General features: G+C 47.5%; 1 protein-coding gene across 2 annotated transcripts in view; it reads left to right on the top strand.

Moving 5' to 3' along the window:
• The window catches only part of GMPS (guanosine monophosphate synthase), a 591,203-nt gene that overhangs the window by 109,571 nt on the left and 459,921 nt on the right, over nt 1-21,711 (top strand). The window contains exon 4 of one of the 2 annotated variants that reach the window (XM_085634772.1): nt 4,133-4,230. The exons of the other annotated variant lie outside the window; for it this stretch is intronic. Within the exon in view, the coding sequence (XP_085490898.1) occupies nt 4,133-4,230 (98 nt within the window). The remainder of the gene's footprint in view (nt 1-4,132; nt 4,231-21,711) is intronic. 2 annotated transcript variants of the gene reach the window in all.

Below are 21,711 nucleotides of genomic sequence, written 5' to 3'. Positions count from 1 at the left end.
ATTTTCTTCCAGTGTGCACTAAATTAAAAAAAAATATTTGACAATGGTTTACATTTTTATAAATATGAAATAAATTAAAACCATATATGAAAAATATTAAGTAAAGAAATATAGTAAAAACAATTTCTCTACAAAAAACCTAAACCCTGCTAAAAATATGAAAATAAAAAAAACACTATAATAATCCATTTTAATCAAAAGTAGGGAAAGCGTTGGATTTCAAAGTGATTACATTTACTATTTCCAGTCCAGACTAAGCAACAGTACAGAAGGTTTTGGACTTTGGAGGGGTTAGATTTAGTTTTCCCACTCCAGTCTAAGCAACAGTAGCGAAAGGACTTTGAAAGAATTATATAGAACAATAAAAGTTAAAAGTATGGATTTAAACTACTTAAATACACAATATAATTAAACTGCTTACAAAATATTAACACTATATTTTAAGTAACGATCTTTAAAAAAAAATCTAAATAAAGTGTAAAAAAAAAAAAAGCTAATACAAAACTAAATTATACATTTAAATTAACAAAATAAATAAAATGAGATGGAATGGAAAGAAATGTGTAGAGCGCATGGCTACATGGAAGCATCCCAGCGCTAGTAACTGACACAGGGGAGACAGAGGGCTAAGGGAAGAGCATGGTCTTTAATTGCTTCCGGAAAGTCAGATGGTTAGGGATTGTGCGGAGGTGGAGGGGCAGGGAGTTCCAGAGTTTGGAAGCATTATATGAGAAAAGTCTACCGTCACTCCTAGACCTCTTGATCCTGGGGATCTCTGCCAGGTACAGAGCGTCTGATCGAAGGTTCCGGTTGGCTTTATATGGACGAATCATGGTGGAAATGAGGAGGACCAAGTTCCTCCATTGATTTATGCACTAAGCATAGGGCCTTGAACCTAACCTGTTCCTGCATCAGGAGCTAATGAAGGGAACGGAGAGCCGGTTTTGCTGAGAGTCTATTGGTGGTTCCTGTCAGAAGTCTTGCGGCACTATTTTGTACTAAGGAGTCTTGTGACTGCGGAGATGGGAGCACCCAGATACAGAGCATTTCCGTAGTCCAATCTGGAAAGAATTGATGATTGGACCAGTACTTTTCTGGCCTCGAAAGGAAGGAGGGGCAGGACCTTTCGGGCCATTCTAAGTAAGCCCTAGCAGAGGGCTGCCGTTTTTCTGGCCTGGGTCCCAAGGCTCAGGTCCTGGTCCAGCCATACCCCGAGGCTCTTAATTTCTGCTTTCGGGACCAGTGCTGGGCCCATGCTAGGGGGCCACATCATGCTGGGATTAAACAGAGTATTGCCCAAAATCATAATCTCAGTTTTTTCTCCGTTGAGATTAAGCTGGGAGGTGTCCATCCAGCTTGAGATGTCAATTAGGCAGGAGTAGAGGGCATGGGTTTTTAAATCTGCTTGGTTGAGCCCAACCACCAATTGTGTGTCATCGGCGTAGGTGATTATCCGGATTCCATGGAGGGCTACAATGGCTGGTAGAGGGGACATATAAATGTTAAAAAGAGTCGGGCTGAGTGATGAGCCCTGTGGCACACCACTCAACAGAAGGGTAGGTTTAGAAACAATGTTCTCTTCAAAGACCTGGAAGGTTCTCCCCTCCAGAAAGGAGGAAATCCAGAGAAGCGCTGTTCCGTCCACTCCTATACTCCTGAGTCGTTGAATCAGTATCGAGTGATTCACCATATCAAATGCGGCGCTCAGGTCTAGGAGTAGAATGGCCGCTGAACCTCCTGAGTCCAGGATTTTCCTACTCTCCTCTACTACTGCCAGTAACGCGGTTTCGGTACTTTGTCGCGGGCGGAAGCTGGTTTGGGAGGAATGGAGCAGGCTGTAGCTTTCAAGAAACCCAGGAAGAGTTGGGTTGACATGTTTCTCTGTTACCTTGCTTATGGCAGGTAGAAGGGATATCTGGCGGTAGTTGCCCAATTCTACCGGGTTTAGATTGGGCTTTTTAAGTAGAGCTTTAATTTGTGCGCCTTTCCATTTGGTGGGAACTATTCCAGAGGACAGCGAGGCATAGATCAGGTTTATCAAGTTGGGGGCTATTATTGGGGTAACCTGTTTCAGAATGTTTAATGGCGCTGGGTCAGTGGGAGAGCCACTCTTTACCGTGGCCAGCAGGGAGATGAAACTGTCCTGGGATACGGGAGGAAAAGCCTTGAGGATCTATTCAGGGGGTCTGAATGGGAATCCGTCTGCGGGGAAGAAGGTTTATCCTCTTCCCTCTTGGGTGGGAGGGATTCCAGAATACACTGGGCTTTGGTATTAAAAAACTCGGCTAATTTGTTGCACCGTTTCCCAGGAGTGTTGGGGGCCGTTCTAGGACAGGGGGCTTTGAGTTGTTTTTTGATGATGTTAAAAGTTTCTTTGGGCGAGTTGGACGCTGCTAAAATTCTATTCTGATAGTAAGAGGCTTGGGCTTTTCTTAATTCAGCTTTGTAGGCCAGAATGGCTAGTCTATAGTCCTGTTTTTTTGAAGGAAGAAAATCTTTCCTCCAGTGTCTTTCCATCACTTTGCATTGCTGCTTTAAGGTGCCCAATTCCAGGGAATACCATTGGGCGTTATGAGGCCCGTATTTTTTTATGTCTTAATCTTGGGGAGGACAGCATTGAGTGACTCCTCTATCCAAACGAGAAAATCCTCATTAGCTTTGATCGGGCATGGATTTGAACTGGGTTTGGTCCTTTCAAGTTCCTGGGTCCATTTGGCTAGTGGGAGCTTGTTCCATAGGCGACCGAAGGACCAGGAGGATTGCGTCCTGGGTCTAGTAGACCAAAGAAGGTTTATCAGGAAATGGTCTGTCCATGGTAGTGGAGTGGGGTCAGTTCCCTTTAAGGTCAGCTAGACTGGAGAATACCTGGTCAAGGAGGTGTAATATAACCATCACTAATTCAACATATTTAATCTACTGTAAATAAATACCGACATTGAAATTAAATTTATTTTCCCACCCTATTCCCAAACAAAACCAAAAACCCGCTACAAAAATAAAACCTCCTATATTGATATTATAATAAAAATATCCATTGCAATCAAAATAATAAAATAAAACATATACGCTGTTGATTAAAACATTGACATAATTAAGTCAATTAAATAATTTTCAATAAAACTACACTCACCATTAGTATTAAATTGTAATTTATCTTCCTACCCTATTGCCCTACAAACCTGCTACTAAATTATAACATGCTACTGATAAAATTAAAATGTATATTAAATTACAAAACATAATTTAAAATGTAAACCGATTAAACAGTTACCATAAATGATCAAATAATTTAAAAAAATGTGTACCATTAAATACAAGTTGATTATAATTTAATTAACTTCCCACCATATTCCTCAACAAACCGAACAACCCACTACTAAAAGTAAAATTACTAATTACATTATGAATAAATTACTAATGCAGTAAAAATTACAAACCATATTTTAAAAATAAATAACAAATATTCTAACAATATCCCACCTAGAACATGTATGTTTAACTAAAACACATTGAATTAATTAAAAAACAATATTTTTGTTTTCAACTGTAGTAATGAAAACTATATTAAGAATAGTATTTTTTGAAAACCCATATTTCTTTCCCCCAAAAATTATATTCTTCTCATCGATAATTTGTCACAATATTTCTGTAGCAACAATATTTTTGACGATATTCCTGTAGCACAATGTTTTCAACTCAATATTTTGTCCAAATACCAACAAGAGTACAGAAGCAGGCCATGTCGCAAACTGTTGTCCCTCACTACCTCAATTATTACAAACAACATTAAACTCTTCAAGCACTATGAAGAATGATGCCCGGCGTCCACATTCTCTTACTAGACTCGAGCTGCGGCTTACCTTTGTTACTAATTGTCCAGCTATTTTGTCTTTGTTACCCAAGGCTTTTAAATTACTACAAGCTGACAGCCATCACTTTACTACCACTAAATTAATGAATCGCCATTTACCGTAATTGCTTATTGGGTAGGACCCAGATAGCTAAATGTAATTTCATTCTTTGGCATTCTAAAATTCCATTTTCTACTGTGGGGATTGGGACTGTTAAGGACAAATTTAAAAATTACGTTTGTCCACTTGCTTTTAATTTGGCTTGTCTGTTTTTCTTTTAGATGATGAATAAAGTATTTGGTGGTTCAGTGCACAAAAAAAATGTGAGAGAGGATGGCGTTTTCAGTATAAACATAGATAATTCATGCTCGCTTTTCAGGTATAGTGTTTCTTAATCATACATTTTACCAAAAATGTGCTTAGTAAAAGACAGAATATGCAGTGAATTGGTTTATCACTTTATTATCCACTGCAAAACAGTTTCAGGCTCGTAAATAAACTGTACTTATTAGGCTATGTATGTATGTATGAAAGAATGTTTGCTTTCCAGTATGAAATGATGACCATTACCTAAAAATAAAGTACTGGCCTGCCAGTGCTCCAGGCAGAATTTTTCAGAATTACAAACTGTATCAATCCATACTATTAAATACATAAGTGTTTTTTTAGTGATTCTCCCTGTCAAACCTAATTTAAATGACTAAACTTTAGAAACCTCTGTTGTAGTTGGCCTTCTATGCAGGGCCGACCTCAAACATTTTGCCTTCACCCCTCCTATTTTTGATGAATTCATTTTTGTTTGCCTTGGGAATCTTTTGCACTTTACCTCTGCTGACCAGTGCTAAAGTGGCAACATTGTCTTACACATGTTGGGCATATTTAATTTACTTATAAGTCCCTTGTATACCTTATACCAAGGGCCTGTAAATTAATGCTACTAGTGGGCCTGCAGCACTTATTGTGCCCTCCCACTTAATTGGCTCCTTAAAACAGTTTCCAGGCCTGCCATTACAGCCTGAATGCAGTTTTAAACTCAGAATCATTGGGGTACCATGAAAAAAGGCAAAAAACAGAAGGTACCCGGTAGGAATACCCAGATCTCCTAGGCGGTGGGAGCCCCAAAAACATTCTATTCTTCCCAATTTTGCTGCAATTTGAGAGGGTCCGGAAAGTCTCAGCAAGATTGAAAACAAAAAGCAAGTGCCCGCTCCTACGTGTGTTTACTTTTGCTGTCTTTTTGGCTCGAGAACAGAACTTCCCCCATTGTATCTTTATTCATCTGCAGCAGTGGTCCAGCTGCATGATACTATAATAATTAGGCAAACTCTGCCTGTGGAAGTACTATGTTAGCAGGCAGGACCATCTCTACCACAGCAGGGCCCTAATCCTCTGAGGGTGCAGAACTCTCCCCATAACCCCTCCCATGCTGGCACACACTCACTTGAAACTGCCCACATATCAGATCAAACCGGAATGTTGCCTTTCAAATTGATCCTATGCTGACTGCTCAGAAACCACAATGTGCTTTACAGGGAACATTTTACTTGCTGTAGAAAGACCTTGAGGATATGATTCTACACCTATAATGGTGTGCTGGCTGGCAAGATAGAAACTGGCAAAATGGCGGTGTAGTTTTGATTGTATGGCAGGAGAGCTCTGGTGCCCCGCAGTGTCTTCGTTGTAGGATCCTTAGTGTGGGTTGGCGAGTGATACCATTTTTAATGGAGTTTTGGGTCTCGCAGTTAAAGGTGCAGGCACGGGCGCTCACAAACGCCTCTTGTGGGCACTGTATGCCATGTCAACGCAGGAGACTAGGACCTCTCACGTCCTGCATAGCTGTAGAGGAGTTTGACACATGCACATTCAAGAAAAGATTACTGCCGATATACAAAAAAGAAACACTATTTTTAGGTCTTTTCTAGTTATGACTTTCTTGTGTAGTGGTAACTTTGTTTTTTATCTACTCCCTATTGTGACTGATAAAATGAAGATGCACAGGTGTGTGCCGGGGTACTCTGTCATTCTGTGCCTTCGAATACTTCTACTTGTTTGACTGACGAGCCACCCCGAGTTCAAGACTTGGGCCCATTTCCTTGCTTGTTATATGGCCGATGTCTGCCAGTTTTGCCATTCCACTGGTCACAGCAGGCTGTCGTAGGAGTTTTGCCGGATCCTGCAGTGGTTCAGAAGGCAGTTAGGCAAGCCTTGAAAGATCATAAAAATATTAAACCTGCATGTTGAGTAACTTCAGGTTCGAGGCATATGAGCTGCAGATTACACACATAGATCGCCATCTGGTGTTGGGCCCGGATGTTTGCAGTTTGTTTTTCCTCTTGGAAAGTCTTTGGAAGTCACAAGGTCGGTGACTCCTCCTTTGGATCGTATTGCGCATGAGCTTCGGCTCCATCCTCAGATTGTTTTTTTCCGCCATCGGGCTCGGATGTGATCTTCGCGCTCCGGTTCCGAACAGCTTCCAGTTCGACGGTCGACGCGAAATCCTCACCCTAAACCGCGGTATTGTTTTGATCGCAATCAACCCAACTCGATGCGCCTTCTCATCGGCATGGACCTTCAGTTCCAGTCGTTGACGGCGGCCTTCGGGCCTCTCCAAGCTTCGGTCCTGGCTAATGGAAAGGACTCCATTTAGAAAGTGCCCTCGATGTGGGTCCAAATTCCCCCACACCGATCTCCACGAGGTATGCAATCTCTGCCTCTCCCCTGAACACAAGGCTCGAGACTGTCCGGCGTGTAAGTCCTTTCGGTCCAAAAACACTATTCGGAACCAAAGTGCCAGAAGAACTATTGCGCACTCCTCGACGACTATTCCGGACGACCTCTTCGACGCTCCAGAGCAGTACACCGAAGAGGGCCTCGTCAGCGCTTCCGAAGCCGACGACTCAGATGTGGAGGACATCACCCCGGCGCAGAGGGTCGTGAGTACTGATTCGCCCCCCCCCCCCCCCCAAACCCCTGCCAACACCGAAAAAGGCTCCGGTCACGCCTCCGGGCCTAGGCAAGACCAAGGACACTGCTTCCAACACCCCACCTTCGGGCCTGGTGAAGAAGCCAAGCAAGCCTTCCGGCGGCTCGGGCTCGAGCCAGCCTACTCCCGGCACCGTTGAACACGCTTCGGCGCCGAAAAAGAAACCGATCCACATATCGACACCGAGCTCCGCACCGAAGCACTCTGGGTCGAAACCCAGCTCTTCGGCACCGACAACACCCTCGGTGCCGACCAAAGCACACAAGGCCACCGGCACCGACACTTCGAGGCCGAAATCCATCTCGGCGCCGACCAAGCGTCCGGAGGTTCCCAAACCAGGTTCCAAGCAAAGAACCGGCACGGAAAAGCCTAAAAAGCCAACGGCCCCGATTTCTTCGGCGCCGACGGACAGACCAGCCTTATTTACACCGGATCCCTTGCAGAAAACACTCACCAAGGATCCAAAAACTGGACATTTGACACTTTCTTCCAAAAAGAGACATTTGGAGAAGCCTGCTCCGCCTCCAAAAAGGAAGGACTCTGCTACCTCCCCGTTCAGAATACCTTCCCCACCTCCTCCACCTCCACCACCTCCACCCCTGCCTTCTTCACCCCAACCTCATCGTTCTCCACCCCTTCTCCACAAGATGATGATCACGGGGACCCATATGATGACATGAGGTATGTCCCCCAGGACCTACCCGCTGGGGACCCCACTCCTACAGGATCCCAGACCCATGGGACGACTACAATATACCTGATATCCCCAACGTCCCACAAGATAACCTTTACTCCTCCAGGCCATCTCCACCAGAGGACTCATTGGGGTTCCACCACCTACTACAAAGGGCGGCACACTATCACGGGGTAGACTTACATACCGACCCCGTGGAGGAAGATTTCGTCCTCGACACGTTCGACATCACACATAGGTCTACCTCCATATTACCTATGCTTAAAGGAGTGGTAAAGCATGCGCCAGAGGTTTTTAAGGACCCAGTTAGAGCCAGGGTCATTAACCCGCGCATCGAGAAAACATACAAAGCTGCCACTACAGATCTCTCCTACATCAGAGGGCCAGCGCCACTAGACTCTCTAGTTGTATCCACTGCACGTAAAAGGGCAAATTCCCAGGCGTCAGGCAAAGCACCACCACCTGACAAAGAGTCAAAGCTACTGGATGCACCAGGGAAACGCACTGCGTCACAAGCAGCCAATATGTGGCGTTTCGCCAATACTCAAGCCCTATTGGCCAGATATGACAGGGCACATTATGACGAGTTAAAGAGCATAATGCACCACCTCCCTGAGAAATATAAAGCTAGGGCCAACAAACTAATTCAAGAGGGTAAGACTATCACAAACACCTCTATATGCTGTGCCTTAGATGCAGCAGATACAGCTTCCAGGGCCATCAAAACAAGCGTCCTCCTCCGTCGCCTTGCTTGGCTGAGAATATCAGGGTTTAAACCGGAGGTACAAGCCTCCATCCTTAACCATCCCTTTGACCAGGAACATCTATTTGGCCCAGGAACATCTATTTGGCCCAAAGGTAGATGAGGCCCTAGAAAAAATGAAGAAAGATACAGATACGGCGAAGTCCATGGGAGCCTTACCCTCCTAGCCGCTTTTCCTTTCGCAGTACATCTAGAGGCTACTCCGCAGATACCGCGTCCACCTCGTACAAATCCCCCACTCAGTCCACCTTCACGAGGGGTTATCAAAGAGGCGGCTATAGGGGTAACAATAATAAAGGCAGAGGCAAAACAAACAACGCTAGCTCTGCCACTACACCCCCCCTCCACTCCCCCAGACCATCCCACTCTGATCGGGGCAGACTCCAACATTTCCTTCCCGTCTGGGCTACCATCACCTCAGACAAATGGGTGACACAAATAATTCAATCAGGCTACTGCCTAGAATGAATATCTACCCCCTAAACATTCCACCCTGGCAGCGCCCAATGTCACAAGAACATTTAATACTCCTAAAGCAGGAGGTAGTCTCCCTCTTACAAAAACAGGCAATAGAACCCGTTCCTACCAACCAACAAAACATGGGAGTCTACTCCCTATATTTTCTCATACCAAAAAGGGACGAGACTCTGCGGCCCATCCTAGATCTCCGGCCCCTAAACACATACATACACTCCGACCATTTTCATATGGTAACGCTTCAGCAGGTACTTCCGCTCCTCTCCCAAGACAACTTTTTGACCACCCTAGATCTAAAAGACGCGTATTTTCACATTCCGGTGCACAAAGCTCACCGCAAGTACCTCCGATTTGTAGTGGACGGACAACACTTCCAATTCAAGGTGCTCCCGTTCGGAGTCACAACAGCGCCAAGGGTATTCACCAAGTGCCTAGCAGTGGTAGCAGCACATTTATGAATACAACACATCCACGTCTTCCCATACTTAGACGACTGGCTAATAAAAGCCGTGTCGTACAATCAGTGTGTTAAACACACATCTACCACCATTCAATTACTCCACCAGCTGGGCTTCACAGTAAACCACCAGAAGTCCCATCTCCAACCATCCCACATAAACAATACCTTGGTGCCACCATAGACACCTCAAGAGCACTAGCCTACCCCAATCCGGCCAGGATTGCAAGCATTCAAGCTCTACGCGCAAAATTCGCACTACAACACTACCTTCCAGCTCGAGTGTTTATGCAACTAATAGGGATGATGGCCTCTTGCATTTTCATAGTGCCTCACGCAAGACTCCAGATGCGTCCTCTCCAAGAGTGCTTAGCGCGCCAATGGAACCAGGCCCAGGGTCAATTAACAGATCTGGTTTTGGTAGACGGTCGCACCCATCGCTCTCTGCAGTGGTGGAACACCACAAACCTTTCCAAAGGTCGACCGTTCCTGGACCCGGTTCCTCAAATAGTACTGATAACGGACGCATCGCTCTCCGGCTGGTGAGCTCATCTATTACATCTCACCACACAGGGCAAGTGGACACCTCAACAAAAGTTACTCCATATCAACCATCTGGAGTTACTAGCAATCTTCTTAGCCCTAAAATCTTTCCAAACTCAAATTTCAGGCAAGGCAGTCCTGATCCGAACAGACAACATGACAACCATGTATTATATCCAAAAACAAGGCGGCACACACTCTCCACAGCTCTCTCACCTAGCACAGAGCATATGGAGAATGGGCGATACCCCAGAAAATCTTTCTCCTAGCTCAGCATGTCTCAGGAGTCCAAAACACAGTGGCAGATCTGCTCAGCAGACTGACACAACAGATCCACGAGTGGGAACTTCACCCGCAAGTTCTTCACCCATACTTTCAAATGTGGGGGCATCCACAGAGACCTCTTCGCCACCCACGAAAATGCCCAAGCTTCGCTGCCAGATACCCACACCCATTTTCCAAAGGAAATGCGATATGGATGAACTGGTCAGGCAAATTTGCATACGGTTTTCCTCCTCTCCCACTCATTCCACTAGTGGTGCGCAAACCACAACAACACTCCCTCACACTAATCCTAGTAGCTCCAACGTGAGCCAGACAACCGTGGTATACCACACTGCTGGAACTATCTGTAGTGCCACACCAAAAACGACCCCTCTCTCCACACCTCTTAACCCAGAACCATGGAGAGATCAAACACCCGGACCCAGCGCAGCTCAACCTTGCGATCTGGCTCCTGAAATCTTAGAATTCGGGTACCTAAATCTTCCCCCTGACTGTATGAACCTCATCAGAGAAGCTAGAAGACCTACCACTAGAGCGTGCTACGCCGCCAAGTGGAAACGTTTTGTTGTTTATTGCCATAACACCATCAATCCACTGGACGTGTCCATTCAACACATAATAGGCTACTTACTCCACCTACAAAGGTGCAATCTAGCCTATACGTCCATTAGACTACACCTCGCAGGTATTGCAGCTTACCTACAAAACAGGCAACATCTCTCACTCTTCAGAGTACCTGCCATTAAAGCCTTCATGGAAGGCCTTAAAAGAATAATTCCCCCCCCCCAGAGTGCCACCCTCACCTGTGTGGAACTTAAATATCGTTCTCACAAGGCTAATGGGGCCTCCCTTCGAACCTCTCCATAAATGGGAACTACAGTTCCCAGCATGGAAAACCGCTTTTCTTGTAGCCATCACTTCCCTTAGAAGGGTCAGTGAGATACAAGCACTTACCATCCAAGAACCCTTTCTCCAAATGCACCATAACAAAGTTGTTCTCCGTACCAACCCAAAATTCCTCCCTAAAGTAATTTCTCCCTTTCACCTAAACCAAACAGTAGAACTACCAGTATTTTTCTCGCAACCACAGACCGTTGCAGAAAGGGCTCCTCACACACTGGATGTGAAACGAGCCTTACTCTACTACATTCAGAGAACACAATCTTTCCGTAAGACCAAACAACTGTTTGTTTCTTTCTCTCCACCACACAAAGGTAACCCCATCTCAAAATCGGGGATAGCTAGGTGGATTGTAAAATGCATTCAAATCTGCTACCATAAAGCAAAGCGAACGCTATCCATTCCCCCGTAAGCCCATTCTACACGAAAAATAGGGGCTTCCATGGCATTCTTAGGGAACATCCCATTAGATGATATCTGCAAAGCAGCTACATGGTCAACACCGCACACTTTCACCAAACACTATTGTGTAGATGTGCAAACTAAGCAACAAGCTAGTGTGGGCCAGTCTGTACACAAAACGTTATTTCAAACCCCTGCAACAGATATGGGCGGTCGCTGCTAACGGTGGGTACTGCTATATAATCTATGCCCAAGTGTGTAATCTGCAGCTCATATGCCTCAAACGGAATATGCTACTTACCAGTATGCATCTGTTCTTGGCATAGGACTATGGAGGAGGATCCCCTGGAAGAGAAGGAATATGCTACTTACCAGTATGCATCTGTTCTTGGCATGTAGAGGTGCAGATCTACACACTTGTGCATAGATCGCCATCTGGTGTTGGGCCCGGATGTTTGCAGTTTGTTTTTCCTCTTGGAAAGTCTTTGGAAGTCACGAGGTCGGTGACTCCTCCTTTGGATCATATTGCGCATGGGATTTGGCTCCATCCTCCGATTGTTTTTCGCAATCAGGGAAAGATGGAGCGTAGTAGTAACAGTGAAGATGCCCATGTGTGTGCTATCTAAATAAGATAAACTGGAACAGATAAAGGTAGCCGGGGAGGCGGGTGGGCGTGTGTAGATCTGCAGCTCTACATGCCAAGAACAGATCTCCTCTGACCCGGCTGGTGCAAGCTGTTGACCGGTCACCTACCACTCCACCCAGAGATCGCCATAGCAAGTCGCCTCCACGTAGATCTTATGGTCATCATAAAAGACAAAGATCTCTTTCTTGGAGATCCTCCTCGACCCACTCCTCTAAGAGGGATTATTCTCCTACTCTGGTGGACAGTCTTCCCTCCAGAGTGTCACCTGTCGATGACATCAACACTTTTCATGATATGTCCTTTCAAGAGGAGCGCAGAAACTTAATATAGAGATGTCCGCCCCTCAGACACCCACATCTGTTATATTTGAAACTCTACACCAAAGCTCTGTGTCTAGGCCTTTACTACCTCTGGTGCCTGGTCTTCTGCAACCAGTCATGGAAATTTACTTACCCCAGCATCTATAAAGACCGCTCCTGAGAGGATTTAAAAAAAATACAAACCAGCAGAACAGGATCCCTTCTTCCTAAGGTCAGACGCTCCACCGGATTAGGTGATCATCGCAGCAGCGAAGAAGACACATGCAGTCTCCTCTTCATCGTCAGTGCTTCCGGACAAGGAGAGTAGAGCTCAAGATTCTTGTTGTAGAAAAGCATGCAGTTCTGCAGCGGCATCTTTAAAAGTGTCTAGTGCTGCAGCTCTGTTTGTCTGTTATGATAGAGCGTTGTGGGATTCACTATAGCATTTTAAAGAAAAAATGCCAAAAGAGAACCGTCAAGACTCTACGGAGAGTCTCCAGGAAGAGGCCCTAGTGGCCAATCAAATGATCAGTGCAGCAGCTGATTGGGCTTCTCAAGCTGCTCATTCATATCCGCATGGGATATGCGCAAGGAGAGCCTCCTGGCTGCGCCTTACGGTTTTAAAACCGGAAGCCCAGCAACGCTTCGTGAATCTGCCTTTTTCTGGTAACTCCCTATTCGGCTCCCACACTGACTTACAGATGGCCAGAATGAAGAAGGGCTAGACACTTTTAAAGCCGTAGGCTTGGAGAAGAAAAAGGAGTTCAAGCGTCGGTACAGGCCTTACGATCACAGAGCCTACCATCAGAAGGTTCAAACCCCTCAATGGTACCAGAGGCAGTACCACCAATCCAGATCCCTCTATCGGGGACGTAGACCCTTCAAGAGGTAGAGGAGCACTCCGAAAATCATCTACAACAGCCCAGAACACTGACAAACAATGAGTTTCTGCTTCCTCTGACGCCGTTGCCCACCCCAGTGGGAGTAAGTAAGTATCTCTGGACATGTAGAAGAGTGGCGCAACATAAATGATCAGTGGGTGCTAAATATACTAAAGAATGGGTATGCACTACGTTTCTGTGCACCCCCAAAGTGCATTCCTCCAGTAAAGACAAATCTTCACCAAATAAAAATATTGCGTCGGGAGGTTTATACTCTTCTACAGAAATTGCCCATAGAGGAGGTCCCTCCATCACAAGGAAAAGGAGTATACTCCAGATACTTCCTAGTTCCAAAGAAGGATCAAAAGCAAAGTTTCAGGCCTATTCTGGATCTTCGCTCACTCAACAAAGTCATCCAGAAAGAAAAATTCCATATGTTGGCGCTTCATCAAATATATCCACATCTTCAGAAAGGGGATTGGATGTGTTCGATAGACCTCCAAGATGCGTACTTCCACGTCCCGATTGCACCACGACACCGGAAGTTCCTGCGCTTCATGGTGGGCTCCAAACATTATCAGTACAGTTCTGCCGTTCGGCCTGAAATCTGCACTGCAAGTATTCACAAAATGCATGGCAGTGGTAGCCACAGCTTTATTTCGCCAAGGCCTGTTCGTATGTCCATATCTAGACAACTGGCTACTAAAAGGCTTGTCTCCTCAAACGGTGAAGAACCACTACCGGATCTGCCTGAACTTACTGCGACGCTTGGGCCTTCATGTAAATATGGCGAAATCGATCCATCAGCCCACTTGGAGAATTCATTATCTAGGGGCTACTCTGGACTCCAACTCAGGAAAAGTGTTTCCTTCTGAGGAGAGACTGTTAGCAATCAAATTTAAATGCAGTCTCCTTCAAGTACATCAACCATCAGTTCGACAAGTGGCATCACTTCTCGGGTCGATGGCATCTTGCATTTTTCTTGTCCCCAACTCCAGGCTGAGAATGAGACCTCTACAGCAGGATTTGGAGGACAAATGGGACTAAACTTCAGCACGATGGGAGGATCGAATTCTTCTTTCCCAATCAGCGAGAACATCCATTCTCTGGTGGACTTATCGGAAAAATCTCCTAGTGGGAGTCCCTTTCTATCAACCTCTGCCAACACAGTCCTTGATCACGGATGCCTCACTTCAAGGATGGGGAGCGCACATGGGTTGTCTACCGACTCGGGGCAAGTGGTTGAGCAAAGAACAAACCTATCATATAAACATGCTGGAACTGCGGGCAGTTCATCTAGATCTCCAAGCGTTCCATCCATTGATTCAGTCCAAGTCGATATTGATACAAACTGACAATACGACCACCATGTATTACCTAAACAAACAAGGTGGAACTCGCTCTCGCGCACTGTCCCTGGAATCTCGGGTAATTTGGCATTTGCTTCTGGTCAGACCTCTCTCAATCACAGCAGTCCATCTGCCAGGGGAACAGAACTTGCAAGCGGACTCTCGAAGTCGGCACTTCGAAGAGCAGCAAGACTGGGTGCTAAATGACAAAGTGGTGGTGGACATTTTTCATCAATGAGGTCATCCATCCATCGACATCTTTGCAGACGAACTGAACAAAAAATGCCACGCCTTCGTATCAAGATTTTACCGACCAGGATCGAGAGGAAATGCCCTTTTGATCGACCGGTCAGAAACTTTTGCTATGCTTTTCCGCCCCTTGTTCTCATCCCGAATGTGGTAACCAAGCTCATTCGCTCCAGGATGAAAATAATCCTAATGGCACTGGACTGGCCGCGTCAATGGTGGTATCTGAACCTGTTGCAGCTTGCAATGTGTCCACACAGGAAGCTTCCATGCAGACAGGACCTTCTGACCAAAATGAACTGGAAGATCCTTCATCCTAACCTTCCCTCGCTGAACTTTGCAGCATGGCTCCTGAGGTCCTAAAATACGGTCACCTGAATCTCACTCAGGACTGTATGAACATTTTTAGGGAGTCAAAAAGACCGTCCATGAGAAACTCTTACTCTTTTAAGTGGAAGAGATTTTACTTGTGATGTATGCATAATGGTTTTCAACCTACTAGTGGACAAGAGGAGGTAATCTTGCCTTATCTTCTGTATTTGACCAAATCAGGCTTGAAGTATACCTCCATAAAAGCTCACTTGGTGGCCATTACAGCCTACAGAAAGTCACCTGACCAACCTTCTTTCTTACAGCACCAGGTGGTCAAAGATTTCCTCCAGGGTTTGAAGAAAGTTTTCCCCCATCCGACCTCCTTCTCCTCCTGGGAGTTGAATCTGGTTCTGTCAAAACTGATGGGTCCTCCTTTTGAACCCATTCATAAGGCCACCCTGCAGCACCTTACATGGAAAGTCGCTTTTTTGGTGGCTATTGCGTCAGCGCGTAGAATAAGCTAGATCCAGGCACTCTGTTCCAAAGAGCCATACACGGTTTTCCATTACAGCACAGTGGTATTGAGGACTCACCCCACCAGTGTCTGACTTCCATGTCAATCAATCTCCCTACCCTCTTTCTTTCCCAATCCTGCAACGCCAGCAGAAAGGTCTCTTCAGTTCGAGGCATGTGGGCTGCTGAATTCATATCTGTGCATAGATCGCCGCCTAGTGTTGGGTCCGGATGTTTGCACGTTGTTGTCCTGGAAGAGTCTTCGAGGTATCCTGGGATAGGTGACTCCTCCCCTGGACTACAGTGCGCATGGGCATCCTCTCCATCCTCAGATAGTTTTTTTCCGCCATTGGGTTCGGATGTGCTATCTTAACTCAAGTTAGGAAAAACTTTATCGAGGCCAAAAGGCCTTAGTTCGCGTTGGTACTGTTTTCTCGATCGGTTTCGATACTCCTTTGTTAGTTTACCAACTTTCAGCACCGACTTTTCGCATCTTACCTGCCCATCGACGATGGAATCGAGGACACCGTTCAAGAGATGTCCGGTATGCAATGCGAAATATCCCCACATCGACGTCCATCCGGTGTGCAACAAATGCCTTTCGCCGGATCACGACGAATCGACATGCATGGCCTGTGCCCGGTTCCGTTCCAGGAAGACTCTACGGAATCGACGAGCGGCAAGACTCGAAGCGCAGCACGCGGCACCGGCCCCGGCAGACATCTTCAACGCCGAGACCGAAGATGTCGAAGAATTGGAGATCCTACCCTCCAGTCCCGTTTCCGAACATGACTCCGGATCGAACGACGTCGACGAATCACTCTTTCGCAGAGATGAAGACGACACCGAGGTAGGAGACTACGATGAGGCCTTAGGGGCCGAAGAGAGTAGCTCCAATGACGAGCAAGGCCTACCCGTTCAGACTGAAGAGAGCCCAGTGCCACAGTCTATGGCTCCGGTCGAGGGATCGCCTTCGGGCCTTACCCGAGACCTATCCCGCAGTTCTTCGGCCCCGCCCTCGGGCCCGGCCTCGGACATTCAGCGGCAGCCATTATTACCTAAACCGGCTGGTTTCCCTTCTTCCAAATCGAAACCGAAAGCTGCACTGGTTCAATTGAAAACGAAACCAAAAGTGGCGCTGGTCAAGGCCTTCCACACCTTCGACGCCAGCGAAACGCGTCCGCACCGAGCGCACCAAGCGAGACTTCGGTGCCGAACTTGAAGCGGCCGACGTCAGAGTCGGCATACGGAAAAAGGCCTTCGGTGCCAACAAACCTGATCGGCTCCCGGCGTCGACGCCATCGACTCCGACACCAAAGGTCACACTGCCGGCTGCGTCTCACATCGCTTCCACGGGAACACCAAAGCCTCATGCATCGAAGACGATGACGGCCATTCCCGCCCCTCGACTCGATGACCCACCGGCGCCGAAAAAGTCCACGACCGCCTCTACAGACCTGGTCGGCGCGAAAGCCTCAAAGGCGCTCCAAGTGCGACCTGTTGCAGCACAAAGCAGCAAAACCAAAACGGTCCTCCAGGACACGTCGGGCTCCGGCCCAATAAAAGCTCCAGCAGCCTCTTCGGCGCCAGCCAACATTACTTTTGGCCTGCCTCCGTCCACGATCCCAAAAATATTCCAACTCAGGACACGGGTCACCCACACCACAACTACACTTGCTGAGGCGTCTCCGTCACATGTCATCGACGCCAACACCGGCAGGATGGTTATCCACGAACGGAGGATAACTTCGAAGCCACCTTTGGACCCTTTCCGGATCCCACTAAACAGGAAGCTGCCTGTGGACTCAGAACCTCTCCTAAGCGAATCTTTCCACTCGCCCTACCAGGATCCACAATCATTCTCTCCCACACACTCCGACACGGATGTGTTGGAGGACTACATGGGTGACCAAGTCCCCTACCACGGAAACATAGACCCTGATTACCAACAGGACCCTGATCAAGCTTGGGGCGACCCTGCAGATCCAGGTGCACCTCTAGATGCACAGGACCCACAACTCTATGGGGCGAAAACATCTCCCACAGAGGACACTGCAGCGTTCAACGCTCTTATCGAACGTGCCGCAAATAATCATGGAGTGCACCTTCACTCTGACACCATCGAGGACGACTTTCTTATGGACACCTTCGCATCCTCAGAAAGACATGTAAAAACTCTGCCCATGTTGAATGGGGTCCTCAAACCAGCCAAGGACATCTTCAAAGAACCCACCAGGGCACGAGTGATAAACCCCAGGATCGATAAGAAATACAGATCGGCGCCTGGGGACCCTACTTACATCAGAGGCCAATTACCACTAGACTCCATTGTCGTAGCGAATGCTCGCAAGAGGGCACACTCGCAGACGACAGGTGACGCTCCTCCCCCGGACAAAGAGTCCAAGGTGTTAGAGACCTCTGGCAAGCGAGTTGCCGCCCAGGCTGCCAACATATGGCGCATAGCCAACACTCAAGCGCTCCTCGCTCGCTACGATAGAGCGCACTATGACACATTGGAGCAACTACTCCAACATCTCCCTGACCAGTACAAAGAAGGTGCAGAAATTCTTATCAGAGAGGGACAGCTACTCACAAATGCTTCCATCAAGTGTGCACTAGATGCCGCAGACACGGCTGCCAGGGCCATTAACACAAGCGTCATGCTGCGACGACATGCCTGGTTGCGAATCTCCGGATTCAAACCTGAGGTGCAAAATAATATACTCAACCAGCCTGTCAACCCCGACTATTTATTCGGACCGGAGGTTGACACCACCCTTGAGAAAATAAAAAAGGACACGGACACCGCAAAGTCCATGGGGGCTCTCCAGACTCAGTCCTTTCGGAGCAGCTCCTTTCGTCGCCCCGGAAATAGAGGAGCAGGTAGAGGACAGGGGTCACAGCAGACATACAACAAGGGCAATACACAAACCACCTACGATAAAAACACCCGGGGTGGATATCGTGGCTCCAGTACAAAGGGAAGAGGACGCGGCTACGGCAACACCAGGTCCTCCCCCAAAAAACAAGCAGTGACGCCCTCTCCCTTCCTCCCGACCACATAACACCTGTCGGGGGAAGGCTACAAAGGTTCCTGTCCACGTGGAACTCCATCACCACGTACAGGTGGGTCAAAGATATTGTCAAATACGGTTACTGTCTAGAGCTAACCTCCACTCCACCCACAATTCCTCCAAGAAACCGTCCTATGTCCTCAGAGCACTTAACGCTCTTACAGCAGGAGGTGCAAAGTATGCTTCTAAAAGGCGCAATAGAGGTCATACCCGTCCACGAGCAGGGTACGGGAGTGTACTCCCTCTACTTTTTAATACCGAAAAAGGACGGGTCACTCAGACCTATACTAGACCTAAGACCCCTGAACCGGTACATTCTTTCCGAGCACTTTCACATGCTCACTCTCCAGCAAGTCCTCCCGCTTCTCAAGCAGGGAGACTTCCTAGCCACGCTGGACCTCAAGGATGCGTATTTCCACATACCCATTCACCCCTCACACACAAAATATCTCAGGTTCACTGTTCAGGGGCAGCACTACCAATTCAAAGTCCTTCCCTTCGGCGTGACAACAGCACCCAGGGTTTTCACGAAGTGCCTAGCTACTGTGGCGGCACATCTACGGAGGCAGCACGTACACGTCTACCCCTACCTGGACGACTGGCTCGTCCAAGCACAATCAGCCCAGCAATGTGCCAACCACATGTCCCGCACCATTCACCTCCTTCACAGTCTGGGATTCTCACTAAATTACCCAAAGTCCCATCTCCAGCCCGCACACGTAAAACAGTACCTAGGTGCGACTATAGACACTCTGGCGGCCACAGCTCAGCCAAATTTAGTGAGAATCAACAGCATGCAAATGCTGATCTCCAGGTTCAAACCCCAACACTCACTTCCAGCACGAGTGTTCATGCAGTTGATAGGCATGATGGCCTCCTGCATTTTCATAGTCCCACACGCGAGATTACATATGCGCCCGCTTCAGGAGTGCTTAGCACGTCAGTGGAATCAGGCTCAAGGACAGTTGAAAGACCTAGTGTTGGTGAGCGGTCGGGCATACAACTCTCTGCATTGGTGGAATCCTCAAAACCTTTGCAAGGGCCGACCGTTCCAAGAGCCTGTTCCACAAATAGTACTGACAGCGGACGCGTCTCTCCAGGGATGGGGAGCTCATGTACTCCACTACACAGTGCAGGGACTATGGACGACACAACAGAAGAAGATGCACATCAACCTTCTGGAACTGATGGCAATCTTCCTGGCCATGAAGGCATTCAAAGTACATCTGTGCAACAAAGTCGTGTTGATCCGGACGGACAACATGACTGCCATGTACTACATACAGAAGCAGGGAGGAACACACTCTCCACAGTTGTCTCATCTGGCTCAGAGCATGTGGAAGTGGGCCATTCAGAGGAACATGTTCCTCATGGCAGAGCACCTCCCGGGCAAGGACAACCAGATGGCGGATCTGCTCAGCAGACACAGCCACCAGATGCACGAGTGGGAGCTACACCCTTCAGTACTCCAACCGTACTTCCAGCAGTGGGGTCATCCAGAGATAGACCTCTTCGCCACAAGCGAAAACGCAAAATGCCAAAGCTTTGCCGCCAGGTTCCCACATCCGCAGTCGCAGGGCAATGCGATATGGATGAACTGGTCCGGCAGATTTGCGTACGCTTTTCCCCCAGCGCCGTTGATACCGCTGGTGGCTCGCAAACTCAGACAACACTCCCTGACACTCGTCCTAGTTGCTCCTACGTGGGCACGCCAGCCATGGTATACCACCTTCCTCGAACTTTCCGTGGTGCCGCATCAAAGGCTGCGGATCAAACCCGCGCATTTGACGCAGAACCATGGAGAGATTCAGCACCCAGATCCGCAACAGCTGAACCTGGCAATCTGGCTCCTGAAGTCCTAGAGTTTGGCTACCTCAACCTGCCACCTGACTGTATGGACATCATCAAGGAGGCCAGGAGACCCACTACAAGAGCTTGCTATGCAGCCAAATGGAAAAGGTTCGTCATTTATTGCAGTAATAATGACATTAACCCGCTGGACGCATCCATCCAAAACATAATTTGTTACCTCTTACACCTATACCGATGCAATCTGGCGTACACCTCTATACGTGTCCATTTGACCGCAATATCAGCCTATCTGCAGACCAGGCAGCACCTCTCTCTATTCAGAGTGCCTGCCATCAAAGCATTCTTGGAAGGACTCAAACGAGTCATTCCACCAAGCCACCCACCGGCTCCAATGTGGAACCTCAACCTGGTCCTCACACGCCTGATGGGTCCACCCTTTGAACCTCTCCACTCATGCGAGATTCAATTCCTCACCTGGAAAGTAGCTTTCCTGGTAGCAATCACTTCTTTAAGAAGGGTTAGTGAACTCCAGGCACTAACAGTTCAAGAGCCATTTATACAGGTTCACGCCAACAGGGTCGTACTACGTACCAACCCCAAATTCATGCCCAAGGTAATCTCGCAGTTCCACATGAATCAAACTATTGAACTGCCCGTTTTCTTCCAAAACCCACAAACTGTCGCGGAAAGAGCACTCCATACACTAGACGTAAAGAGGGCCCTCATGTACTACATCGACAGGATTAAACCCTTTAGGAAGACAAAACAACTGTTCGTTGCCTTTGCCCCACACCACAAGGGTAACACCATCTCCAAAGCAGGGATAGCCAGATGGATAGTTAAGTGTATTCAAATTTGTTATCAAAAGGCAAAACGCACATTAACTATTCCCCCACAAGCCCACTCAACACGTAAGTTAGGGGCCTCCATGGCTTTTCTAGGAAATATTCCCCTGCATGATATATGTAGAGCAGCCACCTGGTCCACCACACACACATTTACCAAACAGTATTGTGTAGATGTGCAATCAAAACAGCAGGCAGCTGTAGGACAGGCTGTTCTCAAAACCCTTTTTCAGACCGCTGCAGCTGGCACTGGTAGCCGCCGCTAATAGAGGGCACTGCTATACATTCTATGCACAGATATGAATTCAGCAGCCCACATGCCTCGAACTCAATATGCTACTTACCAGTATGCATCTGTTCTTGGCATGTAGGGCTGCTG

The sequence above is a fragment of the Triturus cristatus genome, chromosome 11, assembly GCF_964204655.1.
Source record: "Triturus cristatus chromosome 11, aTriCri1.1, whole genome shotgun sequence".
Lineage (NCBI taxonomy): Eukaryota > Metazoa > Chordata > Amphibia > Caudata > Salamandridae > Triturus > Triturus cristatus.
This window is presented reverse-complemented; position numbering and strand designations above follow the sequence as displayed.